This window comes from Clytia hemisphaerica, unplaced genomic scaffold, assembly GCF_902728285.1.
Source record: "Clytia hemisphaerica strain Z4C2 unplaced genomic scaffold, Clytia hemisphaerica genome assembly, whole genome shotgun sequence".
Lineage (NCBI taxonomy): Eukaryota > Metazoa > Cnidaria > Hydrozoa > Leptothecata > Clytiidae > Clytia > Clytia hemisphaerica.
The window spans coordinates 147,249-173,162 of NW_027104271.1; the positions used below are offsets into that span (position 1 = coordinate 147,249).

The 25,914-nt window shown below is 36.1% G+C and overlaps 1 protein-coding gene and 1 long non-coding RNA gene across 2 annotated transcripts in view; both read left to right on the forward strand.

Moving 5' to 3' along the window:
• The window catches only part of LOC136816675 (condensin complex subunit 3-like), a 177,505-nt gene that overhangs the window by 141,318 nt on the left and 10,273 nt on the right, over positions 1–25,914 (forward strand). Inside the window, exons 2-5 of the mRNA XM_067073000.1 lie at positions 22,556–22,843; positions 23,074–23,245; positions 24,879–25,115; positions 25,554–25,826. Of these exons, the coding sequence (XP_066929101.1) occupies positions 22,589–22,843; positions 23,074–23,245; positions 24,879–25,115; positions 25,554–25,826 (937 nt within the window). The 5' untranslated portion in view covers positions 22,556–22,588. The remainder of the gene's footprint in view (positions 1–22,555; positions 22,844–23,073; positions 23,246–24,878; positions 25,116–25,553; positions 25,827–25,914) is intronic.
• Positions 10,950–11,814, forward strand: LOC136816702 (uncharacterized). Its single transcript, XR_010847971.1, has 2 exons — positions 10,950–11,073; positions 11,378–11,814. It is a non-coding gene; the product is annotated as an uncharacterized lncRNA (long non-coding RNA).

Consider the following 25,914-nt stretch of genomic DNA (forward strand, 5'->3'; position numbering starts at 1 on the left):
GTCACGGTTTGGGCTTCATCAAACCTCCAAAGAAAATGCCTTGTTGTGGACCAAAATTATCAAATTGTTGCTTTGTATTAAGCATATGGGGAATGATTATGCTGGTAAGTTTTTAATATTGAAAATTTGAAGAAATTATAGGTAAGCATTTTAGCTCAGAAAGTTAGAGAATTTTTTTCATACCATCGGCATCAGGATCGCCCCATCAAATTACAAAAACTTACAACTGGTCACAGAAAATTGGCATTTAAAAATTATATTTGCCTGTTGATACAACAAATAAAGGTTGTTTTTTATTTTGAGAAAAATTAAAAAGATTCCACTGACAGTTAGTCACACTAGGAAATTAAGCTTTCAGAAAAAACAACATCAGTCATCTACAGGATGTATTTCAACAACAAGGATGAGAGTTACCTGAATCAAGTTCAAGATTCCAAGACAATCAATTAAAAATTGAAAACCTAAAATGAGACAAAATTACCGATTGCGAACGTGCAGCAGCCAAATATCAACCAACCAAATTTTGTCATTCAATTCCCGAGACAGCGCTACGATTTTTAAGGCCTTGTTTATACGCTAAAGTAAAAATAATTTCGCACATGTAAATGGGTCATTGTTTGAGGTCCGGAATACCCTATCCGGCGGTGCGCGGATCTAGGTGGGTTCCGCCTCCCCCGTAGATCTTTTTCTTGGGAAGTTGATCTTCAAATTACCGTAGAGTCGTCTAATCTCGACATACGTCTTGCAATCTCGACACCGGATCTGTAAAATAATCAAAACAAACCTTGAATGAAATTCTTGGTATCATTCTTATCGAACAAGTTCATCCATCAAACTAGAAGTTCAGTAAACATTGCAATCCTTTCAATTAAAAAAACAGCCAAATTATAAGCAGTTTTACACAACACACGAAACGCATGCAAACTTCCTTGTAACTTTCTCGTGTCCATCATTAAAATTTTACAACTTTATTACGCTTCAAGTCACGTGATAAAAATAATTCGCGCGCTTAGCCTGGTTTCCCCTTCCTTATATATAAAAACACACGCTCTAGGCGCTAACAGGCCGCACGCCGTGATTGCCAGTATGGCGGTCACATTAAATTCAAAAGGAAACCGGGTTCTTTTTATTATTTTCGGTTCACGGTAAAAATGTCTACTAAATAATTCCTCGCGTGCAAAATGTTGTGTTGTTGTGATTTGGACATCTTCGTTGAAAGTATGCTAATTAGTTTTTAGCGATTACTACATCGTTAAAGTTTTCTTTTCAAATATAAGTAATAACACTTCACATTTCTCATATTATATTAACAATCTGTGACGTGATAGAGAGAGAGTACATTTTAGTGATTGATTGATAACTTTGGTATGTATTTGTTTATGTTTGATTTTTTATTTCGAAGACCAGCCTACAGCTATGTCGAGATTGCAAGACGTATGTCGAGATTAGACGACTCTACGGTAGTTTTCAAGGTTGGCTTGGCTCAAATTTTTTCATCTATGGCTCAAATTTTAGGCAATTTCTCAAAGTTTTTGAAAATGTTAATTTCATTAAAAAGCGCCGGGTTATTTTTTCATGAATCCCTTTAAAACTTTTGCGGCGCATTTATTTGCTTGAGAGTCAAGTAAACGATTTAGCGCTTTCTCAGCATTAATCTTTGATATGTATTTTGGCGGGACGCTAGTGTGACTAACTGACTGACCATTCTTTATGTCCTTATATGGCGGTAGAGGGAGCGGCGCTTAAACCTGGCGTCATGAAATGAGCTGAGGAGGCGTTAGAATGGGGTGTTTCTCTCGTCTTGAAATGCTTTGACCTACGCCAATATCTTACTTTATATCCGCTCCTTACACCAATATGCCAAAAGTAATTACTGCCTCACTCCGAATATATTCGGCGTACTGTGCACCATTTCTAGCCTGGACCACAACACGTAGAGTGTAAATAGAATATAAAGCTTATTTGAGCAACTTTTACGGGCGGGAAAATCAAATATCCTAGGGCCAATCTCTGGACCTAGAACTTTTTTCGGCGTAGACCTCAGTTTTAAGGTATGTGTACACCTTTTTTCCGATTTTTTGTCAAAAAAAATTTTTTCAGTCAAAGTGGAAGAAAAGTTACTGGATTTCATTTTGGTAAAATCGCGATCTTAAAATCTTTTTTTATCCAGAGTTATAACCATCTAAATTTCAAAACAAAGTTCGTCTTATGATGGATTATTTACTCAAATAATTGTCTCTTTCGGAAACAACAAAGACAAGAGAGAGAATTCAGCTGATGTTTATTCTCACCTCTATTGAAGAGTAATATTTTTGACACATTTCACTGATTACTCAAATAAACAGCAATCATCTCGTTAAAAATTTCAAATTGATGTAGAAAAAAACGAAATTTTACCACACCATACTACTTTTAATGAAGTTAAAGTCACCCATAGCATTTAGATATCGACTTCATTCTTTTTTTTATGAGATTCCCAAAAGATCAAACTTAAAAAGTGTCTTAGGATTTTATTTCTAACCGAGTTGTTTTTCCTCAATTTACAGATAACTGAAAAATCACATCTAAATTTACTTTTTTATCGATATTTTTACAAAATTTAGGATTTAAAGAGTTAAAGTCAATTCCAAAAAAAATCCCAAGACACTTTTTTAGTTCAATCTATTGGGAACATAGTATCGAAATTATTTTTTCAAAATTCTAAAGCTATGGGTGACTTTAACTTCTTTGAAGTAGGTAAGGTTAAAATTTTTAAGATTTTAATTATATCCCGCCCAGTTTTTTTAATTCAGCTGAAACTTTTACCATTAGAAAGAGAATATTATTGGCTTTCAGAAAATATATACTCTTGATATATAAAAATTTGTTGTTCTAAAGATATGATCAATTAAAGAGAATGTGTCAAGGAAGGTGAACATACCTTAACAATTAACAATTCGGTGTGGACTTTGCATCATTTCCACACTGGGTTGTGGTGCTTTTCTCTTCTGCTCTGCGGGTGAAAAAGCACAGACTTTAACTGGCTAGTACGAAATGCAGGTCCCAGGTTACAGGTTTCAGGGCCCAGGTTACAGGTTTCAGGGCCAGGGCTTAGGTTTCAGGGCCAGGGTTCAGGTTTCAGGGCCAGGTTTCAGAGCAAGGGTTACTTACTTTTGGTTACTTTTGGTTGTCTTCGAGCTTCATGCTCTGGCAAGAAACTTTCTGCTTCACACCACAATGCTGCATCCATCAAACCTGAATAAAGGAAGGATGTCGGCAACTAAACAGTTTTCATGTCAAGAATGGAGTTAGAGTCGGCTCTCCTGCACCCTGTGTAACCATGGATCTGTGGCTCGTCTGGGATCGAACTGAGGTGTCTGTCTAGAGAGTTTTTGAACTTTTCGACTGTAACATTCTTCATATCTCTAATACTCTTGGGCATTGAATTGAATAACTTAGCACCTTGCACAACAAGCGTGCTATCATGTAGTTTTGAACTATGGGTGCGAACACACATCCTTCCCAATCTTGGGAGTTCCTTGAATTGAAATTTATTGTTGATGTTTGGAACCAGATTTTCAGCTATTTTCCATGTATACAGGATCCGATATCTCTCCCTTCTTCTTTGAAGTGAGTAAAGTTTTAGCTTTTTCAGACAATCCCAATAGTTTTTTGGAGTGCCAGTTATTCTTTTGAGAAATGATTTTTGGATTTCTTCTAATCTTTGGGTAGAACTGACAGCACTTGGACTCCATAGGACTGAGCAATATTCAATGACTGGAATAACCAATGATTTGTAAAGAGTAATCATTAGTTGGGGTAAACGCGAAGAGAAAGTCCGCAGAATCCAGGAAATCAAGTTTTTTGCTTTCTCAATGACTGAATTTATTTGATGTGTAAAGACAGCATCATCTGACATTAGTACTCCCAGGTCCTTCACAAATTTCTTCCTTTCAATATTTTCTCCTGAAGGGGATTTGTAGTGAGTTTGGTTTTTTATTTCTTCATCTGGACCATAGCGTAGAAGTTCAAACTTTGTGTCATTTAGTTTCATGTTGTTTTCTTCAGTCCAGTCATAGACTTTTTCTAGTTCTTTTTGAAGAATTTCAACATCCTTTGTGTTTTTGATTGATTTGGTGGCACGTGTATCATCAGCAAATGATTTCAATATACAGTACAGTACTTTTTCATCAATGTCACCAATCAATATTAGAAATATAAGAGGTCCCAATACACTGCCTTGAGGGACTCCTGAAATTACTTTCTGGGCTTTGGACTTGACACCATTTACTATTACTGTTTGATATCTTTCAGTAAGGAATGATTCAATCCATCTGTGGATTGGTCCGGATATACCCAATTGCTTTAATTTCCCAAGTACAACTGCATGATCGACTTTGTCGAAAGCTTTTGAGAAATCAAGGTAAACAACATCTGCATTCAAACCCTCATCTAATATGTCAAGAATGAGGTCGTGTTGCTCGAGAAGCTGACTAAGGCAGGATCTCCCACTTCTGAAACCATGTTGGTTTGGATTGAAAAGGTCATTGTTGTTCATGTGATTTACAATATGATTTCTCAATATTTTCTCGAAAATTTTTATCACATGCGAGGTGAGTGCAACAGGTCTGTAGTTGGCAGCCAGAGATCTGCTTCCTCCTTTGTGAATCGGTGTTATGGTGCATTTTTTCAGTTCAGTTGGAACAAGACCTATTTCTAGGCTTTTCTTCCAGAGTAAACACAGTGGAACGGATAACTCATCTTTGCATTTTTTGAGAAACATAGCTGGAAATCCATCAGGTCCTGCAGAAGATGATGGAGACAGCTCATTTATTGCTTTAACGATGGAGTCTTCTGTTATGTTAATCTCATCTATCTTGACGTTTGTTTTGTCTTGGTTAGGTTGTGGTTGTGGTTGCTTTGGTTTACTGAACACTTTAGCATATTGGTCGGCTATTGGGTTCAGGTTTCAGAGCAAGGGTTCAGTTTAAAATTGTCTACATTTTCAGACCAGAATATTCCGTGGTATATATCAGTCAAGGACACCTTCAAATTAGCCTATCATAGGCTGATTAGCCTATCATAGGCTATTTAGACTATTTTATATAGGCTATTTAGCCGAAAATCGATAAAAACCTCGATTTCTGACGAAATATAAATAGTCGCGTCTTCTCTAAGGAATACATGGTTTCTCAGTATTAAGCAGTATAGTCCCAACTCTTTATACAAAGTTTTACAGTTTTACTTTGTACCAATGCTGCACACAAGCACTTAAGCCAAAAAGTCCCAGACGAAATCAGTTTGTTGAAGTTTGTAAAAAAAAAAACATTGAAAGCTTTCAAATTCAGAATGTGAATAGAGCAGTAAAAAATGGAATGTAGTTTTGAATCGGTTGAAGGGGTAGCATCTCTAGGATATTTGGTGGAAGGTTTGAAACGTAATCCACAAATCCCATTTTATTGAGCTTTGCTTCAGACAGGATGATGTCTTGTTTGTCATTAGTAACGACCCTGGACACCACCGTACATTGCGCGGTTGTGTACGGTGGGGCTGGGTGTAAATGTCCGGTGAAAATTTTTGGTTAGGTTCGAAAACACCGTAAATTTTTCCACAGTACAATTTTACGGTGGAATTAGATTCATTTCCTGCTTCAAAATTCTTTACGTGTCCATTATCTAAACCTTCCAGATATTGAAAATTTCCCCAACCTTTAGAGCTTTAGCGTGTCTGATAAAAATCTCTGCATCTGGGTGCCAGATAAAGTACAATTGTAAGTACTGTACAGTTATTTTCAAATTATTTTTAGGCGATTATGGGAATTCTGTTTCGAGTTCAATCGGTAGCTTTGATTGAAGACATCCCAAAAGGCGGAACTGAAGAAGAAGGCTTTCAAACAGCTTCCACGTAAGACCTGAATTTTTTTCTACTTTAAAAAACAACGTAAAATAGCGTCAGCCTGGGTTTAGGTCCCAGCCAAAAATTACGTCCCCCCTGAGTTTTAAGTCCCCCCCCAAAGATTTATGAATTTTTTGTTAGCCCCCAGGACTTTTGACCCTAGACACTTTCAAAAAATTGATCCAGTAAGAAAGGGTTTTCCAATGTAAATTGCGTTCAGTTCTAAGTTTAAGATGAAATATTTTGCACACTTTCTATTAAAATATTGCGCCTTAGGCGAAAATTTTTCCGATTCGTGAGCTTCAATTTGAGTAATTGAAGCCAACTATTAAGCTGAATTATTTTAGCCCCACTTTAAGTGATGAGATTTTAGCTACCCTCAAGTACAAAGGTCCCCCCAAAAAAGTGGTGTACTTCCAGCCCCTCCTTTTTTGGAGGGATGCTATGTTTAACATGCAACGTTTTCAACGGTTTGAAAAAAAATTAACAAGGAAAAACTCTTAATGTTTATCATTGAAGATGACTATGTTTTCATTTTACAGTAATTGTTTCATCGCTGCTGGGTTATATGTTGGTGTTTTCATTTTTACGAGTTATCAAAAGTATGCGATCAGCAGAGGATATTCTCGCTTATAAAAAGGTAAGGTTTTTTTTATCGATTTGTCTTAACCTTTCTATTTCTATTTCTATTTGGTTGAGTTGCAGGGGGCTTTGAGGCCTATTTTCGCAACTCTATTTCAATGAGCGCCCCGTCAGCACCTTCTGACTACCCAATTCTCCTCACATGGCATGGGTTGACCCGGGCGAAGGTTTATTCACTTAGGTTTATTGGTTTATTGGTTTCAAATATAGTGATATATTGTACAAACCCCCTGTACATTTAAAAGCTATTTAATCTAGAGTCAAGTTAATAAAAATATGATATCAAGCTGGAAATGCCTTAGGCTTAAAGTGGCAAAAAAATAAGAATGATACTATTTCAGGCTTGAAGTGACAAAAAAATAAGAACAGCCGAGCCTCTCCCAAGATTTATTGGTTTGAGTCTGCATCCCTTTTAAGGAACTCTTACTGTCAACTTACCTAGCTTAGGATGTGAATTCTTTAAAAACGAATAGATTTCTATCAAGCATCTTTCTTTATCAAAGAATCGTTAGAGTAGCGTGTCTTAATAAGTAAGCGAAACAGCTCATTTGTTTCAAATCAGCTATCAGATTGATGTAGAAAATTCTTTCTTTATTATTTAGGATACTGGACGAATAGAAGACACACATTTTTAGATCAAAATTAAAATATTTTTTTATACTCAATATTGAAAATGTAGAATCTTATAAATATAACAACTTAACTTTGGAGTCCGTCAATCGTGGACACTTTGTCTCTCCATGACACCCCGATACCGTTTATTAATATTTGTCCAAATGGCACACACCTTTGTGTTGTCGAAGTTTTTTATCAAATTTTCGTTTTGTTTACTTTATTGGATGTGACAAAATGAGTTTTTGTATTTCACTTTTTTGAAAGTCAATCTGTTTACTGCCATCATTTAAAGGGTTTATTTTAGTATTCTATTTTTCTTTTATCATTTTGTTTTTCACTTTAAATTATTGTCCCATACTTACAACGAAATTACTCGAACTTAAAATTATAAAGTTATTTTTTAATTGAATTTACCAAAACAAAAGAAAATACAATCGATTCAAGGATTTCATTTTGCTGTTTCTTTGTTTTTCGAAAGGCCTGAGTCGTCAACCAGAATCTTACTTTTTTTATGGCCATGCGTCCCCATGCGCATTACTTTTCCCAAAAAAGGGAATTTTCTAGATTCATTGATTCTCTAGGGATAAGAAAAGACAGACTTAAAACCGGGCTACCAATTAACCGGTTAACCATTTGTGAGCTATTTGTTCAACTATCCTTAGGCGTGAAGCTATGAATGCCATACTCGGTCGCTTTAGGCTCCCTGCGGTGGAAAAAAGGATGGACCTGGATGCGAAGTAGATCTTTTATTGTGGTTGGTCACATTCTTATCTTTTGTGAGAGTAATTGTGTCGTTGGCCAGTGTTTGGTTTGCAGTCCCTACTCAAACTTATTATATCAAGTAAGAAGCATCGATGGTGTACCCACCTGTGTTTCACAAACACAAAAAGTAGATGCGCTGTAAACAGTCTGAGGACCTAAACCTAGAACTTAAACCTAAATACCTATGTGCACTTTGAATAACAATGACTTTTTATTCTTCTTTTACATTGATGACATTCGCAATAATTAAACCTGAGAAAAATAAAAACTGATTCAAGTGATTTTGACTCGTTAGGAAAAAATATTGCAATTTATTTTTTAAAGAAATAGCTGATATTGATCGAGGGAAAATTGTCTAAGATATCTAAGAAAACTTCATCACTGGTCAAAACCATTCGTTAGATCTTGTTAAATTTCGTTAAAGTTTTCCCCTTTACCTTACCTTAACCTTGAGAGCGTTTAGCCTTGTCATTCTATAGAGCCTCTAGAAAAAATATGGACTAAAAAACGTCCAAATAGTGCTTTGAAATTATTTTCAGCTGTCAAATAAAAGGGCTAAAATCTAACCAACAATCACCTCATTTTAGGGGATATTTAGAGGTTACATTTCCAACCCCCGCTTATTAGACCGCTCTTGACCCTGGTGACACAAGAATTTGGCAATCCAAAAATAAAATGAATTGACCTTGTAACCGAATGGGTCATGTAATTACCGTGAAGAGCACATGCCAAAAGCATATTCCGATCAAAAGGTTTCTTGGGAATTCGTAAATAGTAAACATGCATACTGATACATTCTAAGACATTAATATGGCTATATTAATCAATTGTTTTGATATGTTTCGAAAAATTTCCATATCCTATTATAATTATGATATTTGGTCATTTTCTTTTTTGGAGACAGAAATTCTTCCGTAAACAAGAAACAAAAACGGAATGATAAAAGGTATAATATGGAGACTTTGCAGCCAAGATTGATTTTCATCCAACACATTCGCATTGGAAAGATCAATAGTCTTCTAATCTTCTCAAATAAATAAACAGAAATGAAGGGAGCCCCTTTTGACCCTGGTGACACAAGAATTTGGCAAATGAATTGACCTTGTAACCGAATGGTACCCTGAGTATCAGAGGTTGAGTTTTCAAAAAATATATTAACCTCTGAAGACAAATAATATAAATTTTATCGCGCATGTGTCGATCTAATCACTGTAGAAAAAATCAAAGATGAAGAGCAAATATTACCATATTAATGTCTAGCAGACTGTGGCTGCGTTTAGACCAACTGGCATTTGTAATTTGGCATTTGCTCATGAGGGATTCGATTTTAATAGCTTTTCCATTGTATTTTCTGTCATGGCAATTAAGGAATCGTCTTTTTAGAGTCATTACTGAAAAGGTAATTCCCTCAAGTTCAACTTTGACAGATCAAACAATGAAAAGCATGGAATTTCTCAAAAACTGCAGTCATTAAGACTGAAACTTTTTGCCGTAGGGCTAGGCTATGGCAAATTTTGAAAATTTTACTATCTATAGAAAGAACTGAATAAAAAACGTGCAAATACTTTAAAAAATCAAAAAATGCCATTTTTTCTCTTTGTTTTGGTTCCTTTGTTTGATTTGAAATGCCAGAAAAGGGGATTCCTTTGCTCAAAATGGCATTTCAAATGCCAATGAAATGCCAACACGCTGGCATCATAAGGCATTTGACAAACCGAACAATTGCACGGAACAATAGAATTCAAAAGAATACTGCAGGCAATTACGAATGTCAGGCTGGTCTAAACGCAGACTGTATCAGTATGCAGTTTACTATTTACGAATTCCCCAGAAACCTCCAAGTGTAATTTAAATGAGTTTATTTCGAAAGAAATCTAATCCCCAAATGCATAACAGTAATTACTAAATTTTTGATTATGGAAATATCACTTTAATTGAATCGAAATAATAGACAGACTTTATGTTATGATTCTCTATCACTGACTCTTTTTACAAAGCATTGATGACTTTTTGTAAGTTGTGTTTTCAACGACGGGAATAAAAATGTCAACTTTTGAACCTCATCCAAGATCTTGGATGGTCGTCATGGTTACTTTTGTCTTCGTTGATTGCGCGCTGAATAGAATCTCGATTCGTCAGCACAGCGTCAATATATATGATTTTGACCTGTGCTATTCACGGTAACCGAATTGGTCATGTTATTACCGTGAAGAGCACATGCCAAAATCATATTCCGATCAAAAGGTTTCTTGGGAATTCGTCAATAGTAAACATGCATACTGATACATTCTGAATTCAGATCCCGGGGGCCACTCGATTTCGATAAATGGTATGTGCCACGCAAAAACTGCCTTTCAAAATCGCACCCTTACAGTGCAGTTCGAGATGGTTGAAAAGGTACCCTTTCAGTGCATTTGGTCTTGATTTACCCTATAAGCCTTGCTGCGAAAGAAATTTACGGAAATAATAGTATAAGATTATTTTTAACTTATCTTCTGCAGTCTGCAGTCAAGCAAGTGTTATCTTTTAATGTTGGCTGAAAAACTAGTTAACAATAATATTGTAAAATTCGACCCTTACAGTGCAATACCACAGAAACACACCCTTATAGTGCATTTTGGGATGCTAAAAAAACCTACCCTTAAGCGCGGCACATTACGTAGGCCAGATCATATGAGTGCCACCCCCCCCCGGGATTCAGATAGTTTTGCTTGAACTGTTATTATACTGCGCATTTTTTCGCAGCACCTTCTTGGCCAAGTTGTTGACTAGCCGCTACTTAACAACTTCAGACGGCGCCGAATTTAATGGCCAACAGTGATAAACAGCGAGCAGCAGCACCGATTACTATCCGCTTTTCCAAAATCTCTGATAATATTACTGATATCAAATTGTTTTGATATGTTTCGAAAAATTTCCATATCCTATTGTAATTATGATATTCGGTCATTTTCTTTTTTGGAGACAGAAATTCTTCCGTAAACAAGAAACAAAAACGGAATGATAAAAGGTATAAATGGAGACTTTGCAAGCAAGATTTTCATACAACACATTCGCATTGGAAAGATCAACAGTCTTCTAATCTTCTCAAATAAATAAACAGAAACAAAGGGAGAAAACCAAACTGCTTCAACAACGACACGATGAATATATATTTGACATTGGCCCTTCTGCTTTTTGGTAAGATTTTTGCGGGATTTTGGCAAATTTCAAGTGAAAATTTAGAAACTATTCTCGTAAACTTTGCTTTTTGAGCGACATTTCTTTGCTATCAATGAGGGGGACTGAAATTAAATTTTATAGATTTTTGAAGGGTACTCTTAAGGGCGGCGAATACCAGTATCATTTGTTTAAGTAACCCGTGGATAAGATCTTCATTTCAAACAAATTAAACTGCTTATACACCAGGGCATCTTGCAGCTTATCCTGAGACCTTCTTGATTTAAAGAATTATTTTCGATAATTTCTTCTCTATCATTTTTAGCCAGCACGTATTCAACAAACTGTCAAAATTTAATTGGTATACAACCAAATTCATTTGGATGTGAAGTGGAACTTTGTGAAGGAAAAGAAGGGGGTGCTTTGTTTCATAGTCCAACATTATCCTCCTATCTCGTTAGATGTGCCAGTAATTGTGTTGTTGATGGATGTTTCACTTGTACTGCGGCATTCTCTGCAATAGCGATTGTCAATGATGTACCGACCTGCTTGTCAACAATTGGCCCACGTTGAAAAGCACAGGACGAAATCATATATCATTTATCCTTTGAAAACTTAACCTCTGATACTTAGGGTACAACAATTGACCAAGATAAATAAATCAATATCAAACAAGATAGCAGCAAGCTGGTGATCAAAGTATTTGGTTAAAGTTATTGTTATTCTTATTTTTAACACAATAAATTCCTGCTTTAAAAAATATTTGCGATATTTGTTCTTCCGATTCTTCGTTTTCAGTAGTCACCTCTTAAATCTCTCAAGCAACAATAAAGTAACGAAAGGTAAAACTTTGTCTGTGAGAAATTTGCCATTTTTCTCAAAAAAGAAATTGGTACACTTTCAATGAGAAAATGATAGATATTCATTGCTTTTCCTCGACAAAAAGTCGCCCTTCGCTTTTCAAGCGTTTACCTTTCGACCTTTTTTACCTTTTTTTGAGATATTTGGCAGATTTCGTAGGTTAGATTAAGGATGAACCATAATTACCTCTAAGTGAAAAACTTTCTTAAAGTTATCGAAGTCTGAAAATCAAATATCTGAGGGTATCAACGGATTCAGCATGAAAAGTAGATAAAGAAAATGGGGTTATTTGTTAAGTTTCAACCACCTGGTCTCGAGCCCGGGGGGGGGGGGCTCTCATATGATCTGGCCTACGTCATGTGCCGCGCTTAAGGGTGGGGGTTTTCAGCATCCCAAAATGCACTGTAAGGGTGTGTTTCTGTGAGATTGCACTGCAAGGGTCGAATTTTAAAACAAATTCAAAATAATTGTTAAAAAGAAAGGTTTTTACTTCTCGTTTGTTTGAAAAAATTTCTATTGTCTGATAATTACGGCTGACAAGAATAATTTTCTCAGTTTTTCTTTGAAACAGAAAATTTCCCAAGCTTCTTCTTTCACGCAGATTTACAGCTGAGAAATATAGTGCACTATAAGGGTTGGGTAAATCAAGAGAAAATGCACTGAAAGGGTAACTTTTCAGCCATATTGAACTGCACTGTAAGGGTACTATTTTGAAAAGCAGATTTTACGCGGCACATACCGTCGTTTTAAAATTTAGTGCCCCCCCCCCGGGTCCCGAGAAATGGCATTTTTAAGGCGAAAAATCGACGTTTTTGGCGTTTTCATCCGATGACGTCAGAATTTTCCTAGAGCAGAGGGATTTTCAGAAAAAATCATTCCCGCGGCTGGATAGTCCTACTGAATTAGTAGTATCCCAAAAAAGTATGGTTTGTTAGTTTTCAATGTTTAGATCTCGAGATATTTTGGTTTGATTAAATATTGAAAATTATCGATGTTTTTTGCTGAGTCAGCAGTTTTTCAGCATATTTACTACCTTAAAAATGAAGTATCTCAAGATCGGAACTACTACTTATAACGCCAAAAAAGTAAAATTTTCGCCTTAAAAATGCCATTTTCTTTTCTTTTTTTTCAATAAAGTCTTTGCGATAATAACTTTGCCTAAAAAGTATACACGATGGAAATAAATAGATAAAAAAGTCCTAAGAGCTAAAAAGCATTCACAGGAGATAAAAGAAGACATCACTGTCTTTCACCCATCCCCTTTTTCAGCGATATTTATTTATGTACATTTAAATTTACGGGAAAAATAAAAGTGAGAAGAAATTTACACAAAATTATATATACAGAATGAGCATTATTGATTGGTTAGTCATGTAAACCTAAGTAAAAAGCCCTAACCCGCAAACCTAGGTTTACAAAGCGCAAACCCAAGTTTTAAAGTATACACCTAGGTTTTACGGGTAAACCTAGGTATACGAAGCGCAAAACCCTTCCCACGAAATCTTATAACCACAAACGATTCTGAGAGGAACTAAAAGTCCTAGAAATTTAGAATGGTCCAATCTCGGTCGCTAGGCGGCGGCTCGTTGTCCCTGTGCGGTGGCAATTATGTTCCCGCCGCCCTCTGGACGCCTTTTTGCTTTTGGACATGATTAATTTCAGACTAGTTTACTAATCTATTATCTGCATCTCGGCTGTCTCGCTCGGCGTATGTTTGTAAAGGCTTCTAGGTTGGATCTGAAAAAAGAGCGCGAAAAATTTAGTTGTATCGTTTTTTGGGAAGTCTCGTCATCTTTCTGTCATATCCTCCAGGTCCACAATAAACTGTCTGAATCTAATTTGGTTGTCTTCTGAATCAGTTAAATGGTAAGCCAAAAGAAGAATGTTTTGTTGTAGGGTTGACGTTTTTTTCAGTATTGTAACATTGCACACAACATTGACCGTTGTCATATATCCAGACGATCTCAATCGAACGGAATCGACGATCGAACCAGTCGAACCAAATCGAACGCAATCGACCGATTGAAACTCGATTGTCGAACGCAATCGAATCTCAATCGAATATTACCGCAATTTTCAGATTCGATTGATATTCGATTGCGTTCGATTGATGTTCGATTGCATTGCGTTCGATCGTCGATTCATTGACCCCCGGATTGTTCATCGCATAATTTCTACGGGAAATCGAAAGTAATTTCATTCAGCTTGTGATATTTGAGAGCTTGGATGTTTATGAAGCTTGGGAAGTTGCAAGAATAAAGCCAGACGATCTCAATCGAACGGAATCGACGATCGAACCAGTCGAACAACAATCGAACCAATCGAATATTACCCAGAATTTTGACGTTCGATTGGGATTCGATTGCGTTCGACAATCGAATTTCAATCGGTCGATTGCGTTCGATTTGGTTCGATTGGTTCGATCGTCGATTCCGTTCGATTGAGATCGTCTGGATATATTGGGCTGGCTGTTCCATTAAAAAAACATACAGGAAGGTGGACGAACCTTTTCAAGTCAAAAAAAATTATTGAAAATGAATCGATACCCACTGGAAAATGGCGAAATTTTCAAAAGTATCCTTGGAAAGATTATTTTCATACCTTAAAGTAAGGATGGAAATGCTGGAGTCAGTCATTTAGGGATCTTCGACAAAAAACTTTCGAATTTTTTATCGGCATTGGGCCAATAAGGGGGTGGGGGGGTCCAACTACATACCGATAAAAAAACAAGTATTGGGACGAAAATAATTTCAGCCAATTTCTTTCTGAAACTGAAACCAATAACTTTTGATCTAGAGAAGTTGGGACTTTGGTGTACTAATACACTTTTTTGCTCAGTTTGAAGAGCTCTATCATGTGATATAGGTCTTTTTTTAATTTGAAGACCCCCCAAAAATCATGAATTTCCAGGCCTTGCAATTTTGCCTGGAAACGCAAAAAATCGCCAATTACTCTTTACTTGCACAATAATATCGTGGAAACTTTTTGATTTTGGAATCTACATATACTAATTTGTGAGTTTCCACCACCAAAAAAAGTTAGTTCTAAGATGTGTGTCACGAAAATCGTTTTCTAGCCACTTTTTTCGATCTCAGCAGCGGGACTATTTCCAGAGGGTCTTTTTTCATTTTTCCAAGGGGGTAAAAAGTTATTCTAAAATATCCACGGGGTAAGGGGTCTTCGACAAAAAACTTTTGAATTTTTTATCGGCAATGGGCCGATAAGCTTCAGACCCCCTCCCCCCCTTGCTCTTATCGGCCAAAATTTTTCAAATCCAACTTTTACATCTTCGAAAACACAATTTCTTCCAATCTTGTCCGCCATCGCCTTCCCACCCGTCATCGTTGAATTTTTGTCTATTTGTGCACCAACATTGAGTTTGTTCATACCCACATTGATATTGTTAATCAAAACGAAAGATAAAATGACGGGATGAAGTCGCAACATTTCGAAGGAAAAGGCAGCGCGCGGGCCAATGAAAAAGAGTTTTTTATCAAAGCTATTTCAAAACTATACTTTTAAAGTAGCGAATTTGCGCGCAAAGGTGAAAGCACCAAGTGAAATCATATGCTTTCAGTGGAGTTTGAAAAAAACTTTTCTCGGATTACCCTCTGGAAATGTTCGTCCACCTCATGTATGGACATAAAATGGAATGGCCCATTATGGCTAGCCTGGATATCCAAGCTCAAAATTTTAGAAAAAACAAAATTTACCAGGACCCTGCGGACGCACCGGACTTAAAGAACACCGGACACGCGAAAGTCCGGTGTAAAATGAGAATTTTTTTTACCACCAGACAATTTCTACACCGGACTTAAGGAAGTCGGATGTCCGGTGTCGGAGAAGGATATTTTTCCCACCGGATAATCAAAATACTGGACATGACCAGTCCGGTGCGTCCGGTGTTTTTTAACATTTTGTTTCATGTCCGGTGTCCAAAATTCCCTGTATGCAACACTGGACTGACACCGTCCGGTGTAGCGAAAGGATACTTTTTGCCACCGGACAAATACACCAGACAGTCCAGTGCGTCGGCAGGGTCCTAATTTACCTCAACATACAAAGTTCTAAAATTATATTGCTTGGTCTCCCTAGAGAATGAGAGTGCAAACCCGTGTTTCTAAAACTTTCCTAGCCAATTCAGGGCAGCCAAAATAAAATTAATGAAAAGTAGCCTTACAAGATCTAAAACATCCAAAGATTACACCAGAGCAGAGTCCATGAACAAGTTTGCATGCATTATCATGACCAACCATGTTTTCTTGGAAAATGAACTTGCCTCTGTTTTCCTCTTTTTCATGTTTTCATGTAACAGAAAGTTCTATCTTCACTAGCAAGTGGAGGACTATCCTATTTTTGCTTCAGAATTGCTCCGCGCCGAATAGATTGGCCCTTACTGTTTTAGCGACGTGAGCGCTAAGCAAGCGGATTGCATTCTCTTATGGAGAATGCAAATCGCTCTAGGGAGACCAGGCTGTAAACCAGAACATAAAATATAAAAAAACTAGACTGTGAAATAGTTTACAGCCTGGATATCCAGGCTAGGCCATGGCCAGTGCCACCAAAACGTTTCACTTTTTTTCAAAATGTCCGTAACCAAGCTTTTAGAATTGATTTTGGTCAATTTGAGGGTGCTGATTCGTAATTTGAATGTTACCAAGCTTGAAAACCCGCAGTTTTGGCGTAATTTGCGATTTTTTGCGATTTAGGCAAAATTGTAAGCCCTGAAAATTCATGATTTTGGGGGGGTCTTCAAAATCAAAAAGGACCTATACCACGTGATAGAGCTCTTCAAACTGAGCAAAAAATGTATTTATATCAAAGTCTCAACTTTTCTAGATCAAAAGTTATTGCGCTATTGGCGTGTGTGTGGTAAAAAATAGCCTGGATATCCAAGCTCAAAATTTTAGAAAAAACAAAATTTACCTCAACATACAAAGTTCTAAAATTATAGAGCTTGGTCTCCCTAGAGAATGAAAGTGAAAACCCATGTTTCCTAGCCAACCCAGGGCAGCAAAACAGAAATTTATAAAAAGCAGTCTTACAAGATCTAAAACTATTTAAAACATCCAAAGATTACACCAAAGTCCATAAAAAAGTTTGCATGCATTATCATGACCAACCATGTTTTCTTGGAAAATGAGCTTGCCTTTTCTTCTTTTTCATGTTTTCATGTAACAGAAAGCCCTATCTTAACTAGCAACTGGAGGACTATCCTATTTTTGCTTTAGAATTGCTCAACGCCGTGCAGATTGGCCCTTACGGTTTTAGCGAAGCGAGCGCAAGCAAGCGGACTGCATTCTCTTAAAGGGAATGCAAATCGCTCTAGGGAGACCAGGCTGTAAACCAGAACATGAAATATAAAAAACTAGACTGTGAAATAGTTTACAGCCTGGATATCCAGGCTAGGTAAAAAATTGCTATAATTTTGCATAAATTATGCAGATTGTAGGGAAATTCCCTGTTTTCAATCAATTTTTGACCATAAAATTGTCTATAACTTTTGATTATTGAGTAAGAAACATATCAAAAAAGAAACATATCAAAAAGTTGGTCACAGACATTTTGAATTTTTTCTTTATTTTTGAAACAATAACATCCACTGGCCACAGCCTATATCAGTCTGTGCCACTAACTCGATCGGGAAGATTCTTCCAAAATGGGAAGATTCTTCCGAAATGGGAAGAACCTTCCCGAACGGGAAATTAACTTGACTCCCGAACGGGAAGATCTTCCCGCTTTTTTACTTACCTAGGACTTTTCGATCTGGTTGAAACTTCCCGTTTGGGAAGTTAACGCAGTTTTTTCAAAATTAAACCAAATTTCCACGGTAAAGTTTATTTTTCTTTCGGTGAAAAATCTTAAAATTTGATGCTTTATCAGCTCCAAAATGTTTCAACTTTCGCCGGTCATCAATCATTTTTCATCTTCCCAAAGAGGAAGAATCTTCCCAATCAGGAAGAAAAAATTCGCCTAAGTTCTTTCCGTTCGGGAAGTTTCTTCCCATTTCGGAAGAATCTTCCCGATCGGGTTAGTGGCACAGACTGTATATATAGTATTTTATTGCAATTTCTATTATTTCTTCAAACATTTAGATCGACCCCTGTATTTTTTATTAGAATTAAGTTTCTATTAGGGGTGATCCCTCTACCTAACCTGGTACCGTAAATTGGTCTAATATCGACATCCCTCCCGTTTAATTTCCGACACCCTTCTTTAGGGCGGCAATCACAAACAGTCAATACCTTTAGCCAAATTAGGAGCATTTTTCTTACTTTTACCAGGATTCCTAATTAGGAATCCTACTCCTAATTAGGAAGAAAAAAATTCCTAATGAGGAAAAAATATTTAAAAGTTTAATATCTCTGAAACGAGCTACATTTGCAAATTCCAAGTATGACCAATAGATTTGGTATACCAAATATGATAACTGTGCAAAAAATTTAAAAATTTCATTTGAGGTGGAATTATTAACGCCCCAAAAAAATAATTCCAAATTAGGAATTAATCGAACTTTCGTTTTTATTATCACAAAGAAAAACAGAAAGTGAGTTTCCCGTGTTTTATAAATAAGATGTCAATTTACCAGCAGGAGAAGTGAAGTTTTTTCTAGGAATTATAGCTCATTCTCCCGAGCAAGTCAAGAGCTCAATCTTTCTTTCCCACCTAAATGGAATGGTAAGAATCTTACAAAGTACTTTTTAACCAGGGGGGTACCAAGTTGTGGTACTGGACCAGTGCCAAAAAGTTGTACTTACTTGTTTTTTTAAATTTATCTGAGACCACCACCACTTAGTACCCTGGTACTAAGTTGTATCTACCCATTAAATTAGGTATACCACCCCTTACCGTGAGAGTGGGTAACTTGCATCAGTGGAGGCTAACATGCATAGCCCTCAAATGAATGACTTGTCTGGTCATTAAAATACAAAGTTAAATAAAAATAAAAATGGTAGAATAGAGCTGTGAGCGGAGCTGAATATAGTTTATTTTAATGACCAGCCAGGTCATCAATTTGAGGGCTATGCATGTTAGCCTCCACTGATGCAAGTTACCCGATCTCACGGTACCATAAAAGTATGTGAATTCAAACTTTTTTTAAGTCGCAAGTATGTAATTTTTCATGTATAACATGGTCAGATTTATTTACAGTCACAGTCACTTGCCTTGTTACAATTTATGTAAATATACTACTCTCACAGTAGTACTCGGTAAAATCTCGATATCATTGAGAAATGACACACCCCCGTTAAGTACCCTGTACTAAGTTGATCTTCCCCCTCAAAATGGGTATACCACCCTTTAATTCTTAGTAATTTACTTTCTGGTCTTTGGTTTACACCTCCTTTAAATTTTCTAAAAAACTTTACTACACTGTATTAAAAAACATACCACACCACTCTGTACCACCCTTTATATCTCAGGAAAAATTTCTGTCAAGTTAGGTCAAGTCAAATATCATTTTCAAGCAAATTTTTATGAAATCAAAGGAAATAAAGTTTCAAATAAAAACAAATTTGTAACAAGCTTGTCAAAGAAATCAAAAGAACTACATTAAACTAGCCTCGAAAAAGTGAGAATTAAGAATAGCTAGGAGATAAAACTTCATGGCAACCTGGAGACTTCAAAAATTGTCGGGTTTGGCTGAAATTTGGCACACTTGTTCATTGAGTGAATATCTGGGCGCATTTTTTTTCATTTTTCAAAGATTTTTATTTCTGGAGCCTGGGGACGAGTTTTCTGCCAAACGAGGCTAAAACTTTGGGGCAGCCTGGATCTGGCTGAAATTCTGGACACACTTTTTCCTTCGACGAATGAATATCTGGGTGTCTACAGTTTGGCCTATAAATAATTTGAAGCTACTGAAGTATACTATAGAATTAAAATTCTCTTCAACTCATTTTCTTGCATTTTCTTAAAAATTGGGTAAGTCAAGAGAAAGTGATAGGACATTTTTGTGATTTTGCAGGGTTTTGAGTACCAGATACTAACTTGATGCCTCATATTTGATATTGAGACCACCATTTAGTCCCTTGATACAAAGTTGCAAAAATGTTTTTTTTTCAATTAGGACCACAACTTAGTACAATGTACTAAGTTATTTTTTACTTACCTTATCAGACCACCACCCGGTACTGGCCCCCACAACTTAGTACCGACCCCCCCCCCTGTTTTAACGTGCAATTTTTTCTATTTTTGGAGAAAATCTAGGTATTTGCTTCATATTCCTAATTAGGAATTTTTTTCTTCCTAAAAGCCTGAACCATTCATTTTTTTAAAAACACCTTGCTTACCTTGTTTGCAGAAAACACTTTCCAGCATGAAAGGTTCAATTTTTAAAAACACCATAAACACCAAATGTCCTGTCGAAGGCGACTGCTATAAAACAAGTCCCGACTGGCTGAAACGGTATCGAAAAGTCCCATTTCCCCGTTTTTTTTCGATTTTCTAGCCCGATTTTTAACCCGATTTTTATCTGATTGGTTCTGATTGGTTCAGTCAGGACACTACAAGAGCTTCAAAATCGTCTTGAAAAACACCAGGAACACCAGGAAAAAGACTGAATGGTTCACAAAATGGTGGTGTTTCTGGGAAATGGCATTTTTGCCTGAGTTTAGTGGAGAAAATTGAGAGTTGATTTATGGAAATACCAGGAACACAGAAAATGCTGGAAACACACCACCTCGAGAGGTAAGGTGTTTCTGGTAAAATGTTTTTGCCAAAAACACCCAGAAAACCATGAAAGGTTCAGAAAAGGTGTTTCAGGTAAAAGTGTTTTCAGTGTTTTCGGGACTTTTTTGACATGAAAGGTTCAGGCTCTAATTAGGAATAAGATTCCTAATTAGGAATACTAGTAAAAGTAAGAAAAATATTCCTAATTTGGCTATAAAGGTATTGACTGACAAATATCTTCGTTACGCGTCGCCCGACTTTCAAAGATTGAGTAGAATTGAGTCGGTGAGTCGATAAATTTGTCAGACTTTTTCCGTCAATGATGTTTCCTTCGTTCAAAAATTTTATTATTGCTGATTTTTTGTGGGCAATTTCTAGTGCATTAGCAACATTTTGACTTTGTTTATCATTACATGCGTCATTTAGGGTCGGAAGTCACAGTGTTCAAAGGTCATAATTTGAACCAATAACCCGCAGTTGCTTTGGCTGCTTGAGGCTAGCTGGCAATTTCCTTCAAGAAAACCCGAAAAACTTTATGTTTGGTGTTTTGATGTGCCATATAATATTGTTCCTTGTGATCAACTGATGTTTTGTAAGGATTTTGTTGGACAGAATTTGAGAAAAGTTCAAAAACCAATTTCCCCTAAGTAAAACAGGCAAAAAAGGGTCAGCCTTTGCCAAATGATTACCACTGTTTTGGGTAAAGCTTCCATTTTCCAGACTGAGATTCCAATGCCATCCACTGTCACTTTCTAATGGGAAATACCAGGCAGCCCTGGCAATTCAATTTTTTTTGCCTCAGCATTTTTTTGCCGAGGCAAATGGCTAAATTTGCTGTTTGCCTCGGCAGAATAGGATTCTGCCTCGGCATTTTTCCCAATTTAAAGGGAGGTCGGGGGACGTTACACTGTTACATTGCAGTTCTTCGATTGTTTCGGCAGTTATCATTTTTAGTAAAAGTCTTTTGAAAAATTTGCCTCGGCATTTTTTTTGCCAACGCAAACACACTATAATCCAATTTACGTCAGCTTTTGCCTCGGCATTTGCCGTATGCTGACGCCAATTGCCAGGACTGCCAGGACTCAAGCTAGTTAGTTAATAATGAGCTTTTGAAAATTACCAAATTTCCCTTCTCAACACAAGGTACTTTCGGTAGCTATTTAGAAAAAATTCTTCACAATTTTTAGGTTATATTCCCATGAATCTTAGCTTGCCAGTACTTGGAATTCACATATAATATGTATCATTTGCACCATTTTCAGTCTGAAATACTGACAAAATATTACTATAGAGTCAATTTAAGTGTTGAGAGGGTCAAGTTTTTTATTACTGTAATTTTTGTTTCTATAGAAATTAGAAGAATGGAGCTTTTTGAGTAACAGATGAAAAAAACCCAGCAAAAACAACACATACTTTTTGTTTACTTTTTTGTTAAAATCCCATTGTTTTTACCTGAATCTCAAGGTCTTTCTGGGAAAAAATTCTCAAAGGTTTGCAAGTGTGATAACAGTAATAGACCATTTTCATGCCTTAACTTCTTGTTTGAATCTTTTCAAATAAATAAGTCAAAAGTATTATTTTAGCAACCCTTCAAAATCTCGCTTTTAAACAGACCCAAAAATTTGAAACTTCAAATGTTGCTTGATGGGTGATCAGATGGCAAAATTAAGTAGACCCCCTAAAGGATCATCTGTACAGAATTTCATGTTTTTTTCACCATTTAAAGTACTTCCACATAATTATGTGGAGTTTCTAAATTTTGCTAGTAAACCAATGATAAATTGCTGGACTGAACATGAGTGTTGATGGCATTATTATGCAAATAGAGTTAACAGATGATTTAATTATCCTCCCTCCTTCCATATGTCTCTAGTGAAAACCATCTCTAAACTGCCTAAAATTGTTTAGATTTTTCAGGTCAGCCACCGATATAACTGTTTATTATTATTTCTTATTTTATCTCTTTTAGTAATTGAAATATTGTTTTCAAAATAAAATAGATATGGCAGACAATCTTGTATCGGAAATGCGGAAGCTTTTTAACATGGCTCAAGATGGAGTTGTAGCATCCAAGCTGTGCAATATGATGGAAGATATCCAAAAGAACAACAACGAGGATGCTTTTTATGCTGGCTTCATCAATCATCTACAAAAAGCCATGGTTTTTTATAATGCTGCAACGTGTGTTGAGAGAGTGATGGAGTTTGCTGCTGCTTTCACTACTTTTGCAACTATCAAGAAACAGAAAGAAGCAAAGGTAAATTTTTATTTTTGTTGGGTAGGCTCAAAATATTTTGATTCACTGCATTGCCATTGATTTGCTAAAAGGAAAGTATACACATTAAAAAGTTAAAAAGTGTTGTATAGTCTTTTTTTAACTTGCACACCCTTTCTTATTTTGTTATAATGAAGAAATCTCATTGCGTCATCAAAGAAAAATATTTTGATGTTTCAAAATGAAATTGAAATCATTCACTATTTTTCAAGGAAGGAGATTCCATGGCAAGTGAGCTGGAAGATGACGTCACAGAAGTCTTCTTAGCAAACATCTTGAAATTTTTGGTACAAAATCATAACTCAAGAGATAAAGCTGTTCGATATCGGTGTTGCCAACTCATCAATAAGATCTTGAATTGCATGGGAGAAGATGCCATGATAGGTAAGGATGGCTGTGATTGCTTGCTAGTCATTTCTTTTGTACCCTTTGGAGACTGGTAAAGAAAATAAAAGAAAATCTCTTCTTGAGGACGGTATCAAAAACACAAGTTTAGGAGTTCTCCTGTGAAAAATGTAAGATATCCTTGCATTGATGGGATAAGGTAACGTCAATATAGTTAAGCTATTTGATTGCTAAAAATAGTTTGCACTCTAGAGACTTAGGAAAATGTCTCTGGAGTTTCGGTGAAATTTTTCTCAGTTTGATTTAGTTGTAAAATGTAGCCTAATAACATGCGCCAAGAAAAAATATTCCTCGTAAATTCATTACCAGTTGCTGACCACGGGTTGATATTGTATTAATATACTGCGTTCATTCTTAGTTAGTTTGCTCACTTAAATTTGGTTTACTCAGTTTCTCCATGAACATATAAATGACTGGACATCCATCTCCTTTGTTTTTTTTGTAGAAAGCGCTGCTTCGTTGTCGCCTCGTTAAAAACATAAAGTGAAACAATAAATTTTGATGATATACCTCTTAGGAATACCTTGCTAACAACGTCAAAACTTCGACAAAAGTCTCTGTTGTTCTACTCTTTTCAAGTCTTTTAATCTATATGATAATTGATAACAGAGGAAAAATTGTCGTCAGCTTGTCAAAACTCCTACCAATATTTCTAAATTTTGACTTAAAAGTGTCAAAATTTTAGAGAGTGTCACATTCAAATTTTGATATTCATATGACACAGGCTCTCAAATTTGGCAAGCTATTTTTTTTCAAGTCATAAAAATTATTGGAGTGACAAAAGTGATTCAAAAGTATACACGCAGTTGAAATTCTGCATTTTAGAGGTGAAAGTGCTGGTAAAATATATTGCAAACTTGTGAAAAAATATTGAGAATAATTTTTTTTGTGAATTGGGACTAATGTTAAAGCTCTATTAATCCTTTTACCTAAATAATTCAAAGAAATAAAATTCTGACGGAATATTGTCGGATTTTTCATATCAATTTTGAAATACAGGCGACAACGAAGCTAGATGTCCAGTCATTTATATGTTCATGGTTTCTCCTTTATATCTCAAAAAATTCTTGACAACATTTTGGACTAAATTAGCTAAAAATGCCTTTGGGGGGATTTGAATATAATTTGAAACTCCCCTATAGAAGCATAGTAGAGGGGTTCAGCCCCCAGCATTTTTCAGGGGGGGAGGCTAAGGAAAATAGCCCCTCGGCTAAATTCTTGAAACATAGCCCCCACTTTCACAAAGCAAAATATCAAAGAAATTTTGCATGAAAATACGCAATAAATTTATTGCGCCGCAGGCTAAAAAAATTTTCAAGAGGGTTGAAACCTTCACCACAGCATAGATTTTTAACATAATTTAAAATATATGTAACCTATCATCTCTGCCCCCAATTCTATTACACAACATTCAGCCTCCCCCCTAGCAAACCAGCCCCCAGTATTTTTTGAAAAATACAGCCCCCAATCAAGCAAAAATGGTTTAGCCCCCCTAAGCTCCGGGGGGGGGGGGTGCATTCCATGCTTCAGAAGTAAATACACTTTTAACACATTTTACATTACAATACAACACAAAGCAATAGTACATTTTTTATTCTTATTAACCTTTCAGATGAAGATCTTAGTGACAGTATTTATGAATGTATGATGATTCGAATCAAAGATAGATCACCTCGTATCCGCATTCAAGCAGTACTAGCCCTGGTTCGTTTGCAAGACCCTGAAGACGAAGAATGTCCAGTTATTGATGCTTTCTTGCATTCTATGAGAACTGATGGCAATGCAGATGTCAGGCGAACCATCGTGGCCAATATAGCTTTATCAAGGAAAACATTACCTTACGTCATTGGTAAGGATCCTATTTATCTCATTTATCTCATTTGTTGTTAAAACAATGTGTTAAGTTTTATTTTGGTTTTTGGTTACACGTCTGATAGCTTTTTATGTTGCTCTTATGATTCGTTCAAAATTTTAAATGATTATTTAGGGAACTTCAAGAGACATACATTATTAACATAGCCTTTTACTGTTTGTGCTTACTTAATAAAAACTTTGGCTGATCACCCTATTTGTGTATCATAACTTGTATTATGTAAGAAGTAGCTTGTGTATAGTATATCGTTGACCTGACCTAACCTAAAATGGAAATGATGTGCTTTTTTAAAACGCAATTAAAAGATTTTTTTAGCTTTTACTAATTTACATACATACATGAAATCTTTTTTGTTTCCTGGCTGATATTCTTTGATTATTTTCTGATTTTTCCATGTGGATTTCATCATGACAGGTCGTACAAGAGACGTCAAAGATTCCAACCGGAAAAGTGCATTTCTGACACTTGCTGAGAAAGTATCCATTCGAGCTTTCACTATTGCTCAACGTGTTAAGTTATTGTCTGTGGGGCTGAAAGATCGTTCCAATGCTGTGAAACAAGCCTGTGGTCAGATGGTGAAAGCCTGGTTACGATCTTACAATCAAGACATCTTCAAATTATTGGAAGCAATCGATCTTGAAGAATCTGTGGAATGCGCTGAGAATCTAATTGATTACATCTTGAAAGGTAATACTATAATCTATAATAAATTAAGTAGGAATTGATAAAAATACTGTTCACTCTTTTTACTATTAGCCAGAGTATTCTAAAGCAA